This window comes from Saccopteryx leptura, chromosome 2 (genome assembly GCF_036850995.1).
Source record: "Saccopteryx leptura isolate mSacLep1 chromosome 2, mSacLep1_pri_phased_curated, whole genome shotgun sequence".
NCBI classification, from domain to species: domain Eukaryota; kingdom Metazoa; phylum Chordata; class Mammalia; order Chiroptera; family Emballonuridae; genus Saccopteryx; species Saccopteryx leptura.
Window position 1 is genome coordinate 115,683,394 of NC_089504.1, and position 23,889 is coordinate 115,707,282.

The window sequence follows — 23,889 nt, forward strand, 5'->3', positions numbered from 1 at the left end:
CTGAGCAAGGAGGCAGGGGAGGCCCGACAGCTTGCTCATCACCAGTGAGGGAGGGAGGACAGGTGGAAGGCGTCACCAGGAGATGCCACAGGGAAGCTGAGAAATGTCAGTAGGTCTCCTGATTGTCAGTCCCTCACTCCTCAGCTTGTTCAGCATGGCACAAGGACCTCTGCAACTGGGTTATGTCTGTCCTATTGGACCTTCAGTCCCCCGTGCCAGTCTCAGTGCCCCCTTCGCCAGTCTTGAGCAAATGCTAATGCAAACCTCATTTTCAAGGAGTCTAAAGAATTCCTCAGACTCATGGACTGATTATCTGTTGCTACTCATAATTAATAATTACCACTTATTGAACTGCCACTTAGCACTTCCCACATAATATCACTTGCTCTTCACTCTGTGAGCGTTTCACTATCCTGATTTTATAAGCAAGGAAACAGAGAGCAGAGAATTTAGGTAACTTAGCTGCTGACCACAGTATGGCGGGAAGACAGCAGGTACCCGCCCTTCCTCTTTCCGTTCTTACATTCTGGGTGATATTTCATCACTGCTCATAGCACCCACCTGCTGCAGTTCCTAATCTGAATTTTCATAAAAAGCTGTAGTTAGAAATGTGGAGTGGAGGAGCAATAGGAAAGAAAGTTGTGGAGGGTGGGGTATGGAAACTTTGTTTCTGAGTAGTTCATCCCAACTTCATTTTTGATCTTTGGAATATAAAGATAAATCTTTCTGTGCTTGGCAAACAGTCACCTCTGTTAGTGAAAATTCCACAGTGATACCGACCAATTGGAAGCATCCACGAAGCTGTGGACAGAGCCGGGCAGATTCAGTGGACTCTATTTTCCATGTGTAGAAACTGTTGATGAAAAGAGTGCAGACAGCAGCCTTGCAGAGGACAGAGGTTGAGAATTTGGAAATAGCCACCAGGCAAGTTCTTCAGCTCACACCCTGCTTGCTAGTAGGAGCCACAGCCTCTCGCTGGTGACACTGACGACTTGCCGCTGCGTTCCCTGTCAGCCAGCTAACAGAAGCTTCTGCCCGGGGCACACACACTTGGAGTTTTCCCTACCAAATATAGAGTAATATCAGAGCGATCCTGCACATCCTTGCTTATACCCAAATTAGCGCAAGTGTCCGGAATTTTGTAAACATTGTGCGTTTTACTCTTAAGAGAGTTAAGGGAAAGGTAAATAAATAAGCAGGAAAACAGAATTTTTGTTCTAAGCACTTGCACAGTGTATATGAGGGTCAGTACAGCTCAGCCCCTTCTCTTCTTATCCCTCAGGTGCTATGTTTGCCTAGTTTGATAGCACTGTCTGCAGCGTGCTGGCCTTCCCCTTGTCTCTGTCACCTCCCACCTCCCCAAGCAGAAAACATCCTGTGGTGCTCAGATTACAGGCACTGCGTGCCCATCCACGGCTCCTCATCTAGAACAGGCTTCTCAGATTCTGCTGGACACACGAGTGCCCTGAGACTCCAGATTTCTAACAAGCTCCCAGGTGCCACCGATAGACTTGAAGGAATGTGGTTCCTTGGCTCTTCAAGAATGCATCTCCTTTCTTTCACATTTATTTCTACTGGATAACTAGCCTGTAACTAGGGGAGGCTTGAACTGTGTATGTCTTCTTCACCAGGCGCTCTGTGCCCCCATTGATGTTGCTAACGGCTCTCTGGACCCTTCTCCTTCCAGGATTGCCTCAAAGCCTGCCAGGAGCAGATTGAGGTGGTGCTGCTCAGCAACCTGCAGCAGTTCCGTCAGGAGCAGGGGGATGGATCCAAGTCGGAGGACGAACTGGACCAAGCCAGCACCCCTACAGATGTGCGGGATATTGACCTGTGAGGATGTCAGTTGGGCCACATGGGAGAGATGTGTTCAGATCTGCTCTCTCCTTCTCTCTGGTTGTTTGGTTCTTTATGTTTTAGGATGAAACTTAAAAAAAAAAAAATTCTGCCCCCACCTAGATCATATTGAAAGGTCTTTTATAAGTGAGAGAAAAAGGTCCTATAAAAACAGAATAATTAAAAGCATGTGGTGCCTATTTGAAGTACAACAGAAGGGAATCCCTTGTGTATGCGAACAGTTATTATTTTGATTATGTTAAATGTAATAGTAAAATGCTTACAGGAAAACTGCAGAGTAGCTAGAGAAAATGTACGCCTGCAATATGGAAATGAATTAGAGGAGACTTTTTCTTCATGTTATCAACTAGTACATATACCCCGTTTAGTGTAACTTCAAGGAACTGTGTATGCCCTTGATGGCATGGTTAGATTGCAAAGCCATGAACTCTAGAAGGAATTAGAAATAAGGAGGGACACAGTGGGGAGGGAGGACAAAGCGATCTCTCGGCGTGACTGAACCAGTTTGGACGCAGAAGCACCTATGGTCTCAACCACCTATTACTAAGTCAAGAGCATTGCTGGATCTCTAGTTAGGAACCCTTGCTGTCTACAGTAGCTGCTACCTAAAAAGATATTTTATTTTCCAGTTGGTCACAGGTGATTATATCCTGGGTTTTATGTTCTTTGACATCTTGCTTCTTCTTCCAAACATGGTTCATTGTACACACCACCGTATTTTTTTTCTAAAGGGGCAGTGTAGCTCTGGGACATAACCAAAACTCATATGAAATGGAGGCAGATGGAGACCAAGGGTGAGACCTGAAATGGAATCTTTTAATGTATTCAAGAGAGTAGTGTGACCTTGGCATCCCTTATTAGGAGAAAACTAATTTTTGGTGCTGATTGGCATGTCTGGTCCACAGTTTAGCGTTGTTATAAACCATTCCATTCGAAAAGCACTTTGAAAAATTGTTCCTGAGGGATAGATGGGATGGTTTATGCAAATTATGCTGAATAGACTCCTCCCTTCTCCAATGCCTCTCCCCCTCCCACCCCCAGTCTCAGTACTATTCGCTTCTGGTATCTGACATTGTCTGGTATACAGTTCTGGTGGCCCTTAGTAGGACTGAAGAGACGACCCTTTCCGCTGACATTCCCATCACAACATTCCTCAGAAAAGCCTAAAAACAAAGATCTGTTACCAGTTCGACAGCATGGAAGGATCTTAATTCCCACCTATATACTTCTCCTTTGGACATAGAAAGGAAAGTTAACGCTGGTGCAAAGACAGACAGCTGAACATCGGTGTGGCGTCTTGTTCCCTTTTCCATTTTTTTTTTCATTTTATTGCAAGGTTGTATTCAGTGTACTTGAATTTTCCTCTCCATTTCTTAAACACATCCAGTTCACTTTTTTTTTTTTTTGCACAATTATAATTGACAGGTGATGAAGCTATTTGTTGAAATATTTGCCTTTTTTAAGTAAAAAAAAAAAATCAGAACAAGGCTACTTAGAAGAATTATTTTATACACCGATTCTGCCTTGTTTCGTAGTATGAGGGTTAAAGATGGAGAAAAATCTAAGGGTCTCTTACTTTTCATTTTATTGTGTTCAGTTTTTTATTATTTTTTTTTTGCGCTGCTAAGAAGCTAAGATCATTCATCCTTATTCACATTAACAGTACGTAGCTGTAATGTTTTTCACAGTGTGCTGCTATTTTATAAACATGTTTATAATATATTATTTTACTGCTTAAATTCCAAGTCTCGAAGTAGATGGTTGAGAAATGAGTTCTTTGTACTGGAAAAGCCTTTCCATAGTTTTTCTTCTGGTAGCGTATTCAAGGTTGTTGTTTTTTTCTTTTTTGGGTTTTTTTGGTTTTTGGTTTTTTTCCTTTCTGATCACATTCTTCAAAGACAGAGTATTCTTTACCTCAGGTTTACTGGACACAATCAATAGCTACAAAAGAAGACAATTCACAGTTTTGTTTTCATAATACCTCACAGCCGTACAGTTTCTGCTTGGGAGCCCGTGCGTGGGGGGAGGAAGGCAGGACGCAGGCTGCCTGCCCTCTCAGGTGGAAGGCAGGGTTGGTTTGGCCCCGGGTCTCACACCCAGGGACCTTTTCAGTAGTGAAGATCATCAGGATTCTATTTTAACTCTGGTATCCTCCTCATGATGGAAAAAATACAATTGAACCAAGGGATTTCCCCTCCCCTCCTACCTCCCCCCCTGCCCCCCCACAGCAGACATTCAGCACATTTTATGCAATGGATGAAGAAGTCATAATTTTGCACTTAGCTGTCAGGTATCAAGAGGCAGGCTAAAGAATTCCAGCAGGCTACTTGGAGACCCTTGTCTTAGGGCCCTTTCTAAAGCAGGGCTTTCGTCTCTAGGGTCCTTTCATCTTGCGAAGACCTTTCCCTCTCTCCCCTTTCCCTGACATGGGCATCCCCAGTTTGCAGTGATCACAGAGGTTTTTCTAGGTCTGCATCTGCAGTGTGCAGTGTTGCGGGGGTCCCTCCATCTGTCTCCGGACGGGGGCAGCCAGCACTAGGTAAGACCAGGTCCTCTACTAAGTGGTGCTAAATGTTTTCTTGGTTTAAATGGCATCGAATTGGCATGATTGGAAAAAATAGGTCAGATGATTACTGAATTGTAGTTGAAGGGAAGTGGTGAGACTGCTTCTCTACAGAGATGCAAGTCCAGGTGAAGGAGGCTTTCTTGTAGGGTGTTTAGAAGGGTTCAGGACTTGGTGAGTTAGCATAACCCTAAATTCTAGGGAGTTTCTGGTGGAGTAGTGGGTGGTGAATTCTGAAGTTTTGGGAGAGGAAAGCTGAATAGACAGTCTTTTATCAAGAGTCCCCTTACACAGGACACTCTCCTGAGCCCTGAGGAGTTCCACAGAATGGAAGAAGGCGTGGTCCTTCGAGTTCTTGGGCGTCTTGGAGCCTAAAGACAAAATGAGGTACAAACTGATTCCATAGTGACCAGCCGTTAAGCTCAAATGGAAGGAGCAAGGAGGAGATAACCTGACAAAGAAGGAAACAGGCCAACAGGCTCTCCCTGCAGTCTGTAACTTTCCACTTTTCCAAAGCCCTTGATGCTACTCGGGCCTTCTAGCTTTTTCTGCTTCCTGTCTTGGGCTTAGTGTGCTAAGAGGTATGGGGTTGCTGATGGGGGCAGAGGTAGGTTGTCTGGCTTTTCCTGCCTGTTCCCTCCTTTGAACAAAAGAAGGACCTCTGATTTTCCAGTGGCTGATACCCTCTCCTTGGATCTCGTTTTCCTTGGTAGGAGATTTTGCCCAGAGGAGCTCAGTTCTCCGTTTTGGGTTTGTTTGTTTGGTTTTTTTCTCTTTTCATGTTCACCTCCTAGTAAAGGGGTTCTAATCCTGTTATAGTCTTTTTCAACCTTTAAAATTTTTTTTCATCTTGACTTCCTCTTCTCTGTGTTTTTGCTTTCTCCATCAGTGGGGGCTAAGTTGTTCCCCCTAGCCTGCCAAACTTTGTTCCTTCCCCTATTTTGGCCAAATCCTAGTGGGGGACATTCTAGTATGCCAAAAATATATGCTAAGCATAATTTAATTCCATGCGGGTTCATAACAGCCAAGAAGCCTGTAGGTGGAAGCCGGGGACAGATCCCACAGCAGAACACGTCCCATGTGCTGAGAAGACAGCTCCTCAGAGCACGGGCTGCTCTTGGAGGAGCCTTTGTGCTGGGACTGCCGCCGCACCCTGCCCAAGAGCTCATCCTGTCCCACAGCCAGGCCCTCCTCGGTCTGCGTGCTTTGTATGAGAGGCTCTGTTCTGCCTCTTAGCATCCTGGTTAGGGACACGCATGGCTCGGATACCCACAGGGGCTTAAGTGGCAAGGCTGGCGGAGGAAGCAGGCCTGGTGGCACCACCCGGCATCCCCTCACCAGCAGGGTGGGCTCCCCTGCAGAGGCAGCTGTTGCTTTCCTGTAGCCTGGCCCCCGTTGGGCCTTTCCACACTGCCCTGGGAGCTCTGGGACTGAACAGGTTAGGAAAATTAGGCAGGATTGGATGACTTTTCTCAAAGAGGGCAGGAGAATTTTCTCTCCACAGGCCAAAGGGGCAGGGCTGGGAGACGAAATAGACTTGCACCTTATATCATGTAAATAATAATTTTTCTAGTTCAAGAAGATGGTAGTGTGGGAACGGGAGGTTAGGGATGGGGAGGAAGTCTGAGTAAGCCAGTTGGCTTCTAAGCCAAAAGGATTCCTCTTTGTTTATCTTTGAAATAGTCCAGCCCCGACAAGAGCTTTAAAAGGGAAATTAATGCTGAGACAGTAAAGTCCCCTTAAGCCAACAAAACTCTAGCTATAGAATGAGTGTGGGCTTCTACCAGTGTGGGCTGGGAGCAGTTTTCAAGAGCTGCTCATGCCATGTCCGTTTGTACAAAATAGGGCAGGAAGACTCCAGAGGACGTCTATGACTTCCTCACGTCATGTGGCTTTTCATGATTCTAGATTCTAAACCCAAAACATCATTTAGCCTACATTTCTCAGAACTATCCTCTTCACGTTTGTGTGTGTCCGCTTTAGACTTTGCTGGGCTATCAAACCCGATTCTTGGCTCAGGTTTCAAGAAGCCATTGGCCAGTGTATCCATGCATGCTGTGGCTGCACCGTTCACTCCTCTGCCTGCAGCCTACTTTGGGAAAAAAGTGCCTTACTGACTGTAGCCATTACAGTATCCAATGTATTTTTACAGGTGCCTGTCCTTTAGAAAAAAAAAAAAGAAGAAGAAGAAGAAGAAAACGTACTATTTTTAATGGGGTTTTAGTTCTGATTGCTGGCCAACTCTTAATTCCCCAGCAGACCACCAGGCCATTGAATTTTTTCCATTATGTTTATTACCCTTGTACCATGTACCTCAGATCTTTCTCTCTCTTTCTCAGTTACAGTTTCTCGTCTTGGACTTCTTTTATTATTATATATATTTTTTTGCTTTAAACGAGTGTGATTCCATATCAAGTCAATGTAATTCTCTCACAATGTACTTTATAAGAGGTGTGGGTGTTTGTTTGGTCGGGATGCTAGCAAGTGCTAAAGTAGCATGATCGGTATAAATAAAAAGGTTTTTAGGAAGGTTGGAAAAGTGTTTTATTAGCTATGATGGTGACATGGTATATAGTCAGCTGCCTTTTAAGAGGTCCTATCTGATCAGTGTTAAGCGGTTTTAAGAAATAACCTGTTATTCTGACTAGCTTGAAGATGGATTTGGAAATGGTTTTGGATGAAATTAGGTAATGCTATTTGGAGAATAAACTCACCTTGACCTAAATTCTCTGGCCATTTTGAATTATTTGTAGACTGGAAGTCTCCAGAATGGAACACATCTTTATTACATGAACAATTGGTAGTGATGTGAAATACAAGTCCTAACCTGGAAGGTGATCTACATGTGCATCTGTGTTAACTGCGATGCAGTACTTGATGACAATTTTTTCCCTTTCGGGACACCCAGCTACTGTCTTATAAACTAGAATCCTCAGCCCATCCTCATGAGATGGGTAAGTCACTGCTATCATGACAAGGCCTCAGATGCTGGCTCCAATTATTGCAGTTTGCTCACTCTTGGCTGGGGGTGAGCATCTCCTGGGTTGGTAGGTGCCAGCGGGCCTCCGTGCCATCTCCACATTCTGGGGAAGGGGGTGTCTGAGGCTTCGACTCCTGTAGCATTGCTGGCTTCCATCTGACCCTGACCTCTATGTCCCTCCCGGCAGAACAGGGCCACAACTGTCCTTGGTGGAGAGGCAGTGAGGCAGCGCCTGGGAAAGAGGTCGGGGATCAACACTTCTGGGAATTGCTAGGCCCTGTTTCCAGCTGTCCTGGACCTCAGCTCCTCAGACCAGCTTCCTTTCCAAGGGTGGAAAGGCAGTGGCGTAATAGCCATTTTGATGTGACTATTGACAACTTTTCTCTCTAGTCTTCACTTGGTCACTGATGGCTGTTTTCTAGTTTGATAATGATCTGACTTGTCAGCAGTAAGATTAATGCTGCTCACTGGGAACATCCAGATTAAGACAGTCCCTGTTCATCTTGAGTAACAACACCCAATAGTATTTTTTTTTTCTGAAGTGAGAAGTGGTGGGGCAGAGAGACAGACTCCCTCACGTGCCCGACCAGGATCCACCCGGCATACCCACTAGGGGGTGATGCTCTGCCCATCTGGGGCATTGCTCCAGAGCCATTCTAGTGCCTGAGGCGGAGGCCATGGAGCCTCCTCAGCGCTCAGGCCAACTTTGCTCCAATGGAGTCTTGGCTGCAGGAGGGGAAGAGAGAGAAAGAAGAAGGGGAAGGATGGAGAAGCAGATGGGTGCTTCTCCTATTGCCCTTACTGGGAATCAGACCCGGGACTTCCACACACTGGGCTGACTTCCATACACTGGGCCAACACTCCACTGCTGAGCCAACCAGCTAGGGCCCCCGAATAGGATTTTTAATCCTACAACGACTCTAGGAATTCCCCTTTGTCTCTGTTCCTCCACTGGCACCACTGTTCTTGCAGATAAGCAGGGATAACTTTTTTTCTTGGGTTTCTGCCTGGTGGAGTCTGCTGGGCCTCCTCCAGGGTGTTTCCCAGGGTACACTCTTACCCATTCTTGGAATTCCCTCTCTGTGGCTCCTCTCCTCCCCCCCCCCCATGGCTTGCCCTGCAGTATTGGGGCTGTATCAGTTAACAATGCTACAACTCCACTCCTTCCAAATGCCATTCCTCAACACCAGGGCTATCTCCTACTCAGAACTGTGGATGTTTAAGGGTGGGAGGGCAGACGAAGGGAGCGCTGCACGCCTCCCAGGGGGCTCTAGACGCATCGAACGGCCCCTTTGCGTGTCTATCAGACCCATTTCAAGTTACAATTGGAAAATCTCAAATTTGAGGCAAAAATGTCTCTTCTGAAAGTGGAAATGAGTAATAGACCGAAGACCTAGGCACCCAAGGTCTTTTGTTTGTGCTCTGGTGAGTGTGTTGCCTGCATTTCCAGCGGTTTTCCTGAGATCCGGAACTTGGGTTCAGTACACAGAGATGAGATCAAAGTAAACGTTTAGTAATAGTCCCCACGTACTGTCCTGAAGTAGGTATTCAAAGCTGAGGATTGTACCAGAGGATTGCTCCCCTGCTCCTAAACAGCAAGAGCAATGGTAGCAACAATGCTGGTGACTAGGCAGGAAGGCTCAGAGTGTCAAGAAAAGGAAAGCTGAGCATCCTGAGGCAGAGCCTGTGTGCAGGGCCTACAGCGGGTCTTCAGGGAAAACAAAACGAAACCCCAGGCCCCGTGGTTTAAGGAACTTTCCATGGGGAGACAAAACACGCAGGCCTGTAAGACTGCAGGGAGGCATAACAGCAAGTGCTAATTCCTGCAGTCACTGAGGTCCCGACGTGGAGGGGTGCTTTCTGAGGAACTGGGACGGGTCTTCTCAAGCAAATGAGTTGAAGGAAGACGCTTTTGATAAGATGCAATACAGTTTGTAAACAGTAGAAATAAAGTTTGACTTTTTTCCAAAAATAAAGGGATGAGAGAAGTGATCTTAGAATTGAAAAAAAATAAGTAAAAGACTCCAGCAGCTTCATGAGCACACACAATAAAGGAGTTCAACACTATAAACAGATGTTATCCTCGTGAAGCAGGATAAACGTAGCCACAGACATTGATTTGGGATTCCCACCAGCCTAATTTCTTCTGAGGCTTACAGAAATAAAGCTGACCGTTTCAAGATGATGACTTCAGTCATGACTTCCATATTTCCTGTTCTTGTCTCTGGGCTCTGGGGGCTTTCCCTGAAAAGGAGCGGCAGACTGTGTCAGCTCTGACCTCGGGCTTCGTCAAACAGGACTGTGCGGCCTAAGAAAACAGCAAGACGGAGCCCCGCTGATTTCCCTCTGACCCTACCTTGGTATTCCACTGCAGCTTTGAGCTGATGCTTACCCAAAACACACTTCCATTTCATTTGTGTTTACTTTGGCTCTGGATTTTACTTGTCACCCTAGTCCCTCACCACCCTGTGGCCTCTACAGGACCCAACTTGAAGGTCTAAATATAGAGTGCTTCCTGGAAAGTCCACTAGGTGTCACCAATGCCACAGACAGGGGGAACAAGGACCGGTGCAGCCAGGTGTAGGATGCCCAGAACCGAAAGCCTCTTTGCAGCAGACCAGCAGGACCAGCAGTTCCCTCCCCTGCTTCTCTCAGCACGACCACCATCTGACTACACTTGGGAGTGGCTGGTGCAATTCATGACTGTTTTCGATTCTTTGCAGTGTCTAATACAGAGAGGGCATCCTGGCAGCCTGCAGACCAACTCTGGCCTGCAGTTGTATTTAGTTTGACTCCCACCGTGATTTAAATTGCCTTGGACTTTCTTGCTAATATCAGATGAGAGCTCTCACATCGAGTCAGGGTTTTAACTACTCGGGAGATGTATGTTCTGGCAGACAGGCCTGAGGGGCAGTAGGGGCTGCAGCTGAGGACTCTGCTCCCCGCCACCCCCCAGAACCCACCATGGACATCACCTGCCTGTCCCCAAATGAACTTGCAGTTCTGCAGCCTAAACTGTGTCCGTCACACCTCTCTGGCTATGCAATAGGATTCCTGTAAGCCTCAGGTGCAGCAAAAAGGCCTGAGACTCTCCCTCCACTTTTCTACCCAAAATAAAAAAGAGCTGCACTTCCTATTAGGTTTGCAATCACCTTTACCTTCTTAAGGAATTTTAGTCAAGGCTGGACCATATATATATTTTTTATATATATATATAAAAAAATATATATATATATATATATATTTTTTTTTTTTCATTTTCTTTTGCATTTTTCTGAAGCTGGAAACAGGGAGAGACAGTCAGACAGACTCCCACATGCGCCCGACCGGGATCCACCCGGCACACCCACCATGGGGCGACGCTCTGCCCACCAGGGGGCGATGCTCTGCCCATCCTAGGCGTTGCCGTGTTGCGACCAGAGCCACTCTAGCGCCTGAGGCAGAGGCTACAGAGCCATCCCCAGTGCCCGGGCCATTTTTGCTCCAATGGAGCCTTGGCTGCGGGAGGGGAAGAGAGAGACAGAGAGGAAGGCACAGCAGAGGGGTGGAGAAGCAAATGGGCGCTTCTCCTGTGTGCCCTGACCAGGAATCGAACCCGGGTCCTCTGCACGCTAGGCCGACGCTCTACCGCTGAGCCAACCGGCCAGGGCTGGACCATATATATTTTTTAAGATTTTATCTATTGATTTTATAGAGAGGAAAGAGAGAAAGAGAAAGGGGAAGGAGAAGAGTGGGAAGCATCAACTTGTTGCTTCTCGTATGTGCCTTGACCTGGCAAACCCAGGCTTCAAACCAGTGACCTCACCATTCCAGGTCAACGCTCTATTCCCAGGTCAGGCAGGGCCAGATTTTTGAAATTCCTTTGGGACCTGTGTGAGTTGTTAGCCCACACTGAGGTCACCAGGTGGGCTGGATTAAAGATGTTTTTTTTTCCCTCTGCTGTTTGTTTTTGCAGTCATTTATTTCCAGTTCTCATGACACCATAATGAGCCCATGAGAAGACAAAGCTGCGAGACTCTTGAATCTGTTGAAGAAGTACACATGCCATGGCTACACTTCAATTATCCCATCCATCAATAACAATGACTTTTCATCGTCCCCTTTCCCACGTGGGGCTCCTGGCCTCTGTTCTTCATTCAACAGAGGAGGGCTGGTTGTCTGCCAGGCACTCTGCACCAAACACCTCATTCAACAAACGGTCCTTCGGCGCCTGGGTTTCCAGGCTCTCCTTGATCTCAGTGGGTAATGGCAGAAACAGACAAGTCACAGACGGCTGCTACTTAACTTGGTAAAGAACACAAGGGCTCCGGCGGACTGCCTGCCCGGGGATGCTAGGCACATTACTGAGCCCCTCGGTAATTCATTTCCTTCATCTGTGAAACAGGGTGACAGAAGAACAGTACCTCCTGGGTTCATTCATTGTAGCGCTTCCACAGTGCCTAGCACATAGCCAGAGCTTAAGAAATATTACCTGTCCTCAAAGCTAACGAAGACTGCCAGAGGGGCACCTAATTCAGGCTTTTTAAGAGTTAATTTTACAGACAAGTATCAATCTTTTAGCTACTCAGTATTTCCAATTTAGGCACAGAAGATGGGGGAGACTAGATAATTAGCAGCCAAGTTCCATTTTGTAGTGTTAAAAGAGCTGTCCACAAGCATGTCATGCCGGCCTCACGACCCCTCACGGAATGTGATACCTTGTTCTGTGCTGAGTAAATTGAGGGTCAGACAGCTCACAGTGAAGAGTCAGGATGGGACTGGAACCTGGATGTGGCTGACTGCAAATACTACACACCCTACACCACACAGCGCTGCTCGATTTATTTCCATTTTGCTTACTGAGCTGTTCAGCAAAGGTGGGATGAATTGGATGATGATATTACTGTTGAAATCATCAGAAGATGGACTGTCACCTTCAATGAGGACAAGTCCAAGAAAAAAGAAAAAGGCCTTATAATTGCAGGAGAAATTTGTCAGGGAGTCTTATTTATAGTCCGGAAATGGTGTTTTCTTTTTCTTCCCCTCCCCCCCCCCTTTTTTTCTTTCTCAAGTAGCAGTTTCCTTCCAGGCGTTTTTGCATCGCTTCCTGGTTATTCAGAGTATTCTGTTGAGGTTTCTCCCAGGACCTGTGTGGCCACTATGCTTCTCAGCCCAGAACTCACATGTACAAGAATGAAACTGTCTTCCGCTCAAGCTCCTTTGGACAGGAAGACTCTGACTCTCGGGCCATTCATAGTTGGTTCTCCCTCCTCCCCAGGTTTGCTTTCTAGTTTGGGGTCACCTAGCTACTACACTTGGGTGGGATGGAAGGCTGGGATGGGCATTCAGTTCAAGCCTGCAGAGCCTGGTCAGGATCAACAACTTTTTGCATACTGATGTAAGTCCGTTCTCAAATTCTTTTGATTGATATTTGAAGTCACTAAAAATTTAAAGTGGGTGAGTGTTGGACATGCCCTCAAAATTTTGCTATCAATTTACAATATAATAAAAGCAAAATTGAGACTAAATTTTGCAGAACATCCAAATTCTAGCAGCCCTTCTGTCCCCTAGTGTTGTGACACACCCCAGGGCTCTGTCTCAACTACAACCTTGCATGAAAGAGTCACTGCTCCAGGCAAATATTTTAAAGGTAGGATATTCTTATTTTTGGAGTCAGAAACAAACAAGCAGAAGGCCTCCTGATCCTGTGGCTGAAGGGAGGGCTGTTGAACAGACCGTCTCAGCAAGGCCGAGGCTGCCACCAATGTCCCTAGACTCCTCACCCTGAGGAGTACCTTCACAAGGTCTAAGTAAGCCAGTACACCTGTCTCGATTTCAGCGAGGCCCATTTCTAACTTGCATAGTGATAGTAGGCAGGTTGCTGTTTTCACCAATAATATCACATTTCTGAAACTCAGGATACTAATTAGTAAAGCATGCATTATCAAGCAAGATACAGTTTTTGTAGACTATGGGGTCTTCCGATTAGGACACCAGTGGACCATCCTTAGATTGTACATTCTGATTAGAATAGGTTATTGTTTGTGCACCTCTCCCTCCCCAATTCATATGTTTAAACCTAATCCTACCCCACCTGTGGTAGCACAGTGGATGGGATGTCAACCTGAAATATTGAGGTCTCTTGTTCGAAACCCCAGGCTTGCCTGGTTAGGGCACAAACAAAAAGCAACTACGACGAGTTGATGCTTCCTGCTCCTCCCACTCCTCTCTCTAAAATCAATCAATAAAATCTAAAAACAAAACAAAACCAAAAACTCAACAGAAACCTAATCCCAATGAGATGGTATTTGGAGGTAGAGCCTTTGGGAGGTCCTGAGAATAAAGCCCTCATAAATGGGATTGGTGCCCTTATTAAAACCCAGGGAGCTGGCTTGCTCTTTCTGCAGCCCGGAAGAGGGCTCTCACCAGAACTCGACTGTGCTGGCAGCCTGATCTCAATTGGCAGCCTCCAGACCTGGGAGAAATAAGTGTCTGTTGTTTACCCCCCCCCCCAACCTGTGGGATTTTGTTATAGCAGCCTCCGCTGACTAAGACAACGCTTGTAGCATCTGGGGTACAGCTCACCTAAGGCACCCACACAGGCTGTATATTCTGAAATAGTTTAAAGAAAATCACAGACATTGTAACTTTAGCTTTCCTGACTTTTTTTTTTTAACTCCCGGATGTAAAACACACGTTGTGCTGCTCCCACACCATGCTGGGGCTTAGAGCCAAAAGGTTACCCACGGCCCTGTTTAGGATGCATCACAGCCACTGCTCCGGGATCTCACCAGTCCAGGAACGCATGTGGGAAAGAGGTCTGGCTCTGACTTCCTCTCAAACCCCAACATATGTCATTTGTCCCTACTGCTCAGGGATCCACCAATGTCTACGCTCGTATCTAGTGTCCCCTTAACACCCCTGTCCCACTCGGCCCAGAGCATCTTTCTGGTCCAGCAGTCAGGGAAGCCTCACTCTCCTCATCACAGTCTCTCAAGCCTTTGCTTACATCAAGATTCTTTCCATTATCTTCCAGCGAAAGAGATTCCTTTTCTTGGCTCTTTCGCCATCTTCCCTTCCCTGAAAAAGGGGACAGAGGATTAAAAGGTCAAAAAATGCAGGGGAAAAACACTGGAGGAAAAATACAGCTTACTATTTCAAAATACATCCTTCGATGGTGGATCCAATACCCTGACGTCCTGCAAGCACTCGTACCCATTCCTGGTTTAGGATCACCCAGCCATGGAAACATTGATAAAGTGGTACGAGAAGTCTCAGCTCTCACAGGTTTCCATTCATGGCTCAGTTCAGTGAGCCTCTGGACATCCTGGTTAACACTTCCCCAGAAAGTCTTGATGCCACAGATGTTTTAAAAGCAATCATTTGCCTGACCTGTGGTGATGCAGTGGATAAAGCATCAACCTGGTACACTGAAGTCACTGGTTCTAAACCCCGGGCTTCCTGGTCAAAGCACATATGGGAGTTAGTGCTTCCTGCTCCTCCCCCCTTTCTCTCTCTCTCTCTCCCCTTCCCACCCCTCTCTAAAATGAATAAAAAGCTGTATAAAATCAATCATTCACTTATATTTTTCATGTGTCTCTGTGAAATCAAAATGAAGGGACTATGGAAGATTTGCTTTGATGTGGCACTTTCTACTACCTTATTTGTTTTATTCCCCACATCTCTGCAGGAATTAGGGCCAGGGGATCAGGATTTTAGGGCCATAAAGGTCTTCTCTTTTCTTCAGTATTCTGTCAGAGCTGTGGCAAAAACAAGAGCCTTGGCCTTCTCAAATAATACCCCCCAGTACACGCTATCTGCCCAGAGTATTGCTGACTTTATCATATATTTATATACTGCATACAAATTGTCATAGTATTGTGACAGAAGGGATCAGAATGCTGTGGTGGAAAGGGAATTTCACTTAAGCACGAAGGTCTTGGTCTGAATCCCAGAGCCGCCACTTACTAGCTATAAGAGCTCTGAGCCTGTGCTTGTTCTGTTATAAAATATGGAACCTCACTGGATTATTAAGAGCATTAAATGAGGTAGTCTAGTAAAATGTCTAGTGCATAGGAAGCGTCAACAAGAATATATGCAAACACATCAAGTACCATGTTAATTATTTTTTTAAAGGAATTATAGATACAAATGTTAACTTCCCAAAATGGCGGGGGGAGGTATTGTTTTTCTGTAGGTCTTGAAGGAGGAGACTACTGCTGATGATCCTACAGTAGTAAAACCATAAGCATTTACAACTTTCCTAGTAATCCCTTAGTGCTTCGGCCATTCTTCCAAAGAGCAATGAACTTGGACTTGGGGAGAAATCTTTTCTCAGTAAGTGACAGTCTAAAAGGCAAGGCATGAAAAGGGATTAGTGGATGCATGTATTCAAAAAAGGGGAGTTCCCCAGAAGCACGACAGGTCTAAAAAGCATCCTTCGACTGTCCATCAGCAGAAAAGCTGTTTGACTGGCAGGTATAATTTTTTGGAACCAGCAATAATGGGGAACTACGGGTGACAGATGTCAGATGTAGGCAGGGCAGCTGCCAAAACAAATCTCCCTCCACCTTCAGACATCAAGCTGTTGGAAGACTGGGCACAGTTGGACTGGCAGCCTCTTCTCCCTTGGATCATTGGTCACATTATTATTTTTCACTTGCTGGACAAAGCAGATGGTTTGCCATGTATTTATGATTTTCTGTTGGCCGAGAAATTCTGTTCTTCCATCAGGATACACAGCATGTAATCAATTATGACAGTGGGCGGTGCGAGAAAATCCCTGCCAGTAAAAGTTCAAGACTTTCTCTGTTATTAAATTTACATAAACCATTACAATTTCCAACTTAAAAGAAATAGAAGGAAAGAAAGCAAAGTAATGGTGTTAGAAATAAATTGGGTAATTGAAAAACCACAATTCTCAGTTGGTCCCAAAGACTCTCAGTTTATATTAGTATATGTTGTCAGTTTTGTCTGTCCATTTTAAATTTTAAACTTTTTTGTCTCTGTTCTTGTGAGTTTTAAAGAACTTTATATCAGAATCATAAACTGACATAATCAGAAGTAAACAGAATACCAAGAACACATATTCCTATCAACTAAACTTTTTTAATATTCAAAGCTGTACTCTATTAAGTAGAAATAATAATAAGTTGGCTTGCCTTAGTATGTATGAGTGGCCACATACATAGAATAATATATTGTTCTCCACTATCCACTCTGGATAATTTTCTTTGTGAAAGACATCTTGCTTAATTATATATATATAGATATATATATTGATATAAATATATATATATATTGCTGGAAAAAATTTTGGTAATAAAATAACACAGGCATGTTTAACATAAATATTACCTACAGAAACCCTCAACACAAATGACATGTTTTTTCCTGTCTTTTTCTTTAAAATATATTTTTTTTCTTATAAAATCAGGCTTATAGTGAATAGTTTTCTATCTTACCTTCCCCCCCCCCATTTAATCACATATCAGGGGATTGTTATCATATCATTAAATTATTTAGGAACATGATTTCTTTGCTTTTTTTTTATTCATTTTAGAGAGGAGAGAGAAAGGGAGAGAGAGAGACAGAGAGGGAGAGAGAGAGGAGAAAGAGACAGAGAGAGAGAAGGTGGGGAGGAGCTGGAAGCATCAACTCCCATATATGCCTTGACCAGGCAAGCCCAGGGTTTCAAACCAGCGACCTCAGCATTTCCAGGTTGACGCTTTATCCACTGCACCACCACAGGTCAGAGGAACATGATTTCTAATAATGACAAATATTGATTGGGCTTTTCCAATATGTTTGGCACTGGAGACATACCTATAGAGAAGAACAAGATATCCCTACCCTTAAGGAATTTACATTCTAGCAGAGAGAAGAGAAAACAGGCAATGAACCTGTAAAAACGGTAAATAAATGGTGTAATTTGATATCTAATTGCTATGAAACAGGATGATAGTGACTGTGTGGGCTACTTTGCTGAGTGGCAGACCTCTTGGGGAGGTAGGTGACTTTTGAGTTAAGAGCTAAAGGCTGGCAGGACTAGGTAACCATGCAAATTTCTTGGAAAAGAGCTCTGTAAGCAAAAGGAACAGAACATTCAAAGGTCCTGAGATAAGAATGTTCATGACATATCTAGGAACAGAACTATGGCTGGAGGTTGTGAACGGACATGAAGAAGGAGATGGGACTGGAGACCTAGAGAGGGGCCAAGTCACCTCGGCCTTGGAGGAGTTGGCTAAGGAGTTGGGACATTATTGTAGTTACAATGAGAAGTCATTAGAGAATTTTCCAGCAAGTAAGTGACATGACTGTAGAGACATCACTTTGACAGCTGAGGAGGGGATGGTGCTTAGGCTACAAGAGTACGGCAATGGAGCTGTGTTAACTGGCCACCACAGCCTTCCAGAAGAATGGGACAGATGATGGAGACTTAGCGTAAGATATAGATAGTGAGGTCACAGGAGGAGAGGTGGACTCAACGTATAATTTGGTGATAGAGCTCACAGACAGAAACTTTTTACTAGTTTTTTTATTTATGTATGTATTTATTTATGAATATTTGCACACCACAATAAATAAAACTTGATTCAGACATATATAGACTTCTGCACCCAATAATGAGTGAATCACACTCTTCCCAAGGACACATGAAGCATTTATACAAAATGACCGTGGACTAGTTCACAAAAGAAGTCTCCACAAATTTTATAGATGTATACCTATAAAGATCTTTTTTTTTTTTTTTTTCCTATAAAGATCTTTGGGGGAGAAAAAACAGATCTTTGAAGTCCTGGAGATTTAAGCCTTTAACTATTTTATTTTAGTCTTATTGTCAGAGTAAGAAGAAAACCTGATTAACCAACAGGCCAGCATTTGATCACAGTGTAATTAATTTCACTCTAAATGCTATCGTCAAAGGCATTTTAATGCCTGGGAAAGTGATGCCAACTCGCACTTTCTTCCCCAATCCCGCATTCCAAATAGATCAAGTATGATATTTTCACACGTGGCTTATCTTCAGCGAAGACTGTAATTAAATCTTAATTTAATTGAGTAAAAGTCTAGCACTCACTGCATTATTGAGCCTACAGAAATTTGTAATGAATTTTTTGGAGAATATAAAGTTAAAGAATCAAGGATTACATGAGTAAATAGGTAGGTGATTTTGCCATTTATTGAAATGAGAAAGACTTGAAGTGGAGTAAGCAGTCTTTGGAGGTAAAAATAAAGGGTTTTGTGTAGACAAAGTTAGTGTGAGATGCCTCCTAGAGATTCAACTGAAGATATTGAGTAGGTAACTGAATAAATGAATGAGGAGATTGGGAGGAAAGTTGCAGGCTGGAGATATAAATAAGATCTGTACACTGGATAAGATCACCTAAGAGACTGAGTGATTGAGGAGAAAAGAGGGCCAACAGAAAAAAATCTTGGCATATTCCAACATGTGCGGTACTATCTACTCACTGAATATTTGTGTGTTCCCACACACTGCTCATCACCTTGGAGGTTAGAATGGGCCACATGCAGAGCTGTGGGCAATGAAGAGAGGAAGCACCTTAGAACTGATTCAAGACGCTCACTTGTTATTATCTCCTAGCCAAGTAATTATCAATCTGCGTGTTGACATCAATGTATCTGTCAACCCTAGTGTCTGGGTGACTATACAGAGCAGAGCCCTTTTTTTTTTTTATCTATGTCAGACATGTAGTATGAGACAGAAACAAAATTTTATGTTAAACAACAGAAATTTCAGGGTTAATTTGTTACATAAGCATAGCTTGGTTTATCCTGACTAATTAAGAATTCAATCTTAGGAGATACCACAGCAAAGCCCCTTTTTCACTTTTCAAGAAAGGACATATGTGCTTGACCAGGCGGTGGTGCAGTGGATAGAGCATCAGACTGGGATGCCAAGGTCCCAGGTTCGAGACCCCGAGGTTGCCAGCTTGAGTGCGGGCTCATCTGGCTTGAGCAAAAAGCTCACCAGCTTGGATCCAAGGTCGCTGGCTCGAGCAAGGGGTTACTCGATCTGCTGAAGGCCCACGGTCAAGGCACATATGAGAAGGCAATCAATGAACAACTAAGGTATTGCAATGCGTAACAAAAAACTAATGATTGATGCTTCTCATCTCTCCGTTCCTGTCTGTCTGTCTCTGTCTATCCCTCTCTCTGACTGGAAAAAAAAAAAAAAAGAAAGAAAGGACATATATGATTGGACAGCTTTCAATAAAAGTATATCTGATTATTTCTAACTTCTATCTAAATGAAGTTTAAACAAACTAATTTTATAAGCTAAAGGACAATCCTTTTACCATTGTGAACAATGCATACTAATGTTAGTTCTTTCAAAGATCTGCATTTCTCAATTCCCTTCCCCCCCAATTTTTAAATTTTATAAAGACAATGTTTTGTACACATTTCTTGGATAATTTTTAAAATAAATATTGGTGCTTAATAATTTCCTAAATTTCTTCTAAGTAAACCTCTCCCATTTTACCTGCTCTTTTAGATATATAATTCATTTGACAAATTGACCGTAACAGATATTCTTCATTCACTCACTTAAGAAAATTTAACTGAGTCCTTACTATGTTTCAAACATTTTGATAGAAGCCAGGAAATAATGAAATAGAGGGAGTACTTACTGTTATAGTTATATTTTTGATACTTACCTGATGCCAAACTCAGATCTCAAGAGATGAATTTCTGTATCTGTAAAGTGGAAATAACTGAGAACTTGCAGAGTCACTATATTAAACAAGACAAAGTAGAAGGCTATTTAGTTAGGCTTTAGAAATGCACTCAGGGCCCTGGCCAGTTGGCTCAATGGTAGAGCGTTGGCCTGGCGTGTGGATGCCCTGGGTTCAATTCCTGGTCAGGGCACACAGGAGAAGTACCCATCTGCTTCTCCACTCCTCCTCCTCTCACTTCTCTCTATTCTTCCCCTCCTACAGCCATGGCTGGATTGGAGCGAGTTGGCCCCAGGTGCTGAGGATGCCTCCATGGCCTCTGCCTCAAGTGCTAGGAAGAGCTTGGTTGCTGAGTAACAGAGCAATGCCCCAAATGAGCAGAGCATTGCCCACTAGTGGACTTGCTGGGTGGATTCTGGTCAGGGTGCATGAGGGAGTCTGTCTCTCTTCCTCCTCTCCTCTCACTGAATTTTTTTTTTTAAATGCACTCAGGGCACTTTAAACAGAAAGGGGTTTTTCTGTAATAACTAGAACCTACTAGGGATCCAGTACTGTGGCATCTTGAAGGAACAAGAACAGGAGATCTCTCCATTACTCACTGTGTCTGCTTCTGTCTTTGTGTCAATACAGGCCTTTCATTACCTTTGCTGGTTCTTACCCTCTACAAATATGTTCTCAAGCTTATATTATTTGTGGTTTGTATTTCTTCATTGCTTCAGTCTATATGCTTCCTCATAGCTCTACTCTATCTTGTGGTTCTGCTTTAGTCCTCACATAACTATCTAGGTCCAGAAGGATCTGTTGATTAGTTCATTCATTACATATATATGGAGTATCTACTCTGTAAAGGCACTCTACCCTCATGGTTATCTGGGTCCTACTGGTAGGGTCCCCTGAATGATCCTTCCACCTTTATCCAGAAAATGCCTGTTCTTTCCCTGAGTGCTTGTTAGAGATGCTGAATTTGGCCCTCACTCTAGACCAGGGGTCTCAAACTCAACTCAGCATGTGGGCCGCAGAGCAAGATCACAGCCATTCGGTGGGCCGCACTAGGTCTACAAAAGGCAACTGTTACGCAACACTTTTCTCACTGCAGTTGAAAACAAAAAAAAAATCAGTACAACAAGCACAATCGTACATGCAGTTTACTCAGTGTCACAAAACGACCAGAAACTGTAGTTCACATCACAACTGCTGTTAACTAAGCTAATATCTAGCTAGGATGCTAGAGAAATGAAAAATACAAGTAGGCCCCTAGGCTTACTTAATTTTATCCAAAATATTTTGAACTTCGTGGATTAGTCTGTGGGCCGCACAAAATTGTTCAGCGGGCCACGAGTTTGAGACCCCTGCTCTAGACCTATTAAATCAGAATCAACATTTTAACAAGATTCCCTGATGGTTTGTGTGCATGTTGAAGTCTAGGAAGTATTACTTTTTTTGAGAGAGAGAGAAAGAGAAGCATCAATTTATAGTTTCATTACTTTAGTTGTTCATTGATTGTTTTTCATACTGGGGGGCTCCAGCCAAGCCAGTGACCCCCTTGCTTAAGCCAGCAACCTTTGGTCTTAAACCAGAGACCATGGGATCATGTCCATGATCCTGTGCTCAAGCCTGCAACTTCAAAATCTGGGTCCTCAGCGTCCCAGGGTGAGAAGCACTGCTTTAAACTTCTAGATCTTAAAACTGACTGCACATTGGGAACAGCTGGGGATTTTAAAAATTGCTGATGCCTGGGTCCCTCCTACAGAGGTTCACATTTAATTTTTCTGGGATGTAGCCTGGAATTCGAAAGGTCCTGGACAGTTTGAACATGCAGGTAGGTTTGAGAATCTCTGAATTAGTTCTGTGTCACCAGTGACCAGCTGTGAGCTCAGACAAATTGCCCAATTTCTCTCTAGGTTAGATTTTTCATCTTTTAAGTGAAGATAATATAGCATACTTGCCTGCCTCAGAGTTGTTATGAGGGCCAAATGGGACTGTAAATGTGAACTTGTTTTGAAATGTGTGCCTAGCAGTCAAAGTGTCCCATGCACTACTTAAGTTCTCAAAATCCCATCTTCTCGTATGTCATTGGGAATTCAATGAAACAAATGCATTCGTAAATGTGAGAATTTAGGTAGAAAACGCATAAAGACAGTGTAAAGGTCACATCGTAAAGCTTTGCCAATGTAAAGCGAACATTATCAAACTTTATCTGTATCATGGGCACTGTTTTCCCATTTTACCTATCACTCAATTGAGGGTTTGAGAAGTTACATAACTCTTTCAAGACCCTGAAGGCTGTTAAAGAGGACTTCTTCACTAGATGCTTGTTGGGCAGATAAAATATATTATGCTCACTTTGTTAAAGATAGCACTGCCCACGTGGAAGCCGTCGCCCAGGTGATATTAATGTGTGTTGGGGGCGGGCTGTGGGCAAGCAGGATCCTTGTAGCCTGGGGCTTGGTTTTAGGACTAAGCCTTTCCCACCCTTTTGGATGTGGGGTGGTACAATCCCATCAAGCCCCAGATAAGTGACTTTGTATTAGAGACTTCCCTATTTTGTATATTGGATTAAAGCTTTGGATTTCTACACTATAAAATGGGGGCAGAATGGGAGCTTGCTCTCTCTCGGTTCCTGAGATTAGCATTAGAGAGGAGAGCAGGAGAAGCAGCCAAGATGGTGGAGTGCAGAGTTTGTACAGGGAGAAGGAAGGAGATGGGGAACAGAGGTGAAAAAGTCTGGTGAGCTAGAAACCTTTGATTCTAGGAAACTTGGAAAAGTCAGTAGCTTTGTGAACACTGAATGAGTGGGTTTTGGAGCCCATTGTGTGTTTTTACTTGCCCACCGGGAGCAAGCTAGGATTAAAGATGATAGCCCACCAGTTTTTGGCTCCGTTTCTTTACTGACTGTCCGAATCCAATGCGAACCTGTGTGTGAATGGCCATGATGGCGGCTCCTGGCTTTACAATGCTTAAAAACAAAACAAAACAAAACAAACCAGGAGCAGGGAAGACTCCAATCCAGATGACTGTAGTAGAGGTCAACTGTTGCAACAGGGGAAAGAGTTTGTATTCAACTCCAAATACACCAGGGACCAGTGCAGATTTATAACTAGGGGCCAGGGTGAGAGAGAGAATAGAAGATTACTAAGAATAACTGGGTTAGTGTTAGGCAGATAAAATATATTATGCTCACTTTGTTAAAGATGGTGCTGCCCACATGGAGGCCTGTTGCCCAGGTGATATTAATGTGTGTTGGGGGCGGGCTGTGGGCAGGCAGGATCCTTGTAGCCTGGGGCTTGGTTTTAGGACTAAGCCTTACCCACCCTTTTTTTTTTAATTTTTTTTTTTTTTCCATTTTTCTGAAGCTGGAAACAGGGAGAGACAGTCAGACAGACTCCCGCATGCACCCGACCGGGATCCACCCGGCACGCCCACCAGGGGCGACGCTCTGCCCACCAGGGGGCGATGCTCTGCCCATCCTGGGCGTCGCCATATTGCGACCAGAGCCACTCTAGCGCCTGAGGCAGAGGCCACAGAGCCATCCCCAGCGCCCGGGCCATCTTTGCTCCAATGGAGCCTCAGCTGCGGGAGGGGAAGAGAGAGACAGAGAGGAAAGCGCGGCGGAGGGGTGGAGAAGCAAATGGGCGCTTCTCCTATGTGCCCTGGCCGGGAATCGAACCCGGGTCCTCCGCACGCTAGGCCGACGCTCTACCGCTGAGCCAACCGGCCAGGGCCCTTTCCCACCCTTTTTAATGTGGGGTGGTACAATCCCATCATGCCTCAGATAAGTGACTTTGTATTAGAGACTTCCCTATTTTGTATAT

At 44.4% G+C, this 23,889-nt stretch overlaps 1 protein-coding gene across 1 annotated transcript in view; it reads left to right on the forward strand.

Moving 5' to 3' along the window:
* CCND2 (cyclin D2) overlaps positions 1-7,145 on the forward strand; it is a 28,990-nt gene extending 21,845 nt beyond the window's left edge. Inside the window, exon 5 of the mRNA XM_066368609.1 lies at positions 1,688-7,145. Within this exon, the coding sequence (XP_066224706.1) occupies positions 1,688-1,837 (150 nt within the window). The 3' untranslated portion in view covers positions 1,838-7,145. The remainder of the gene's footprint in view (positions 1-1,687) is intronic.
* Positions 7,146-23,889: the final 16,744 nt, after the last annotated feature.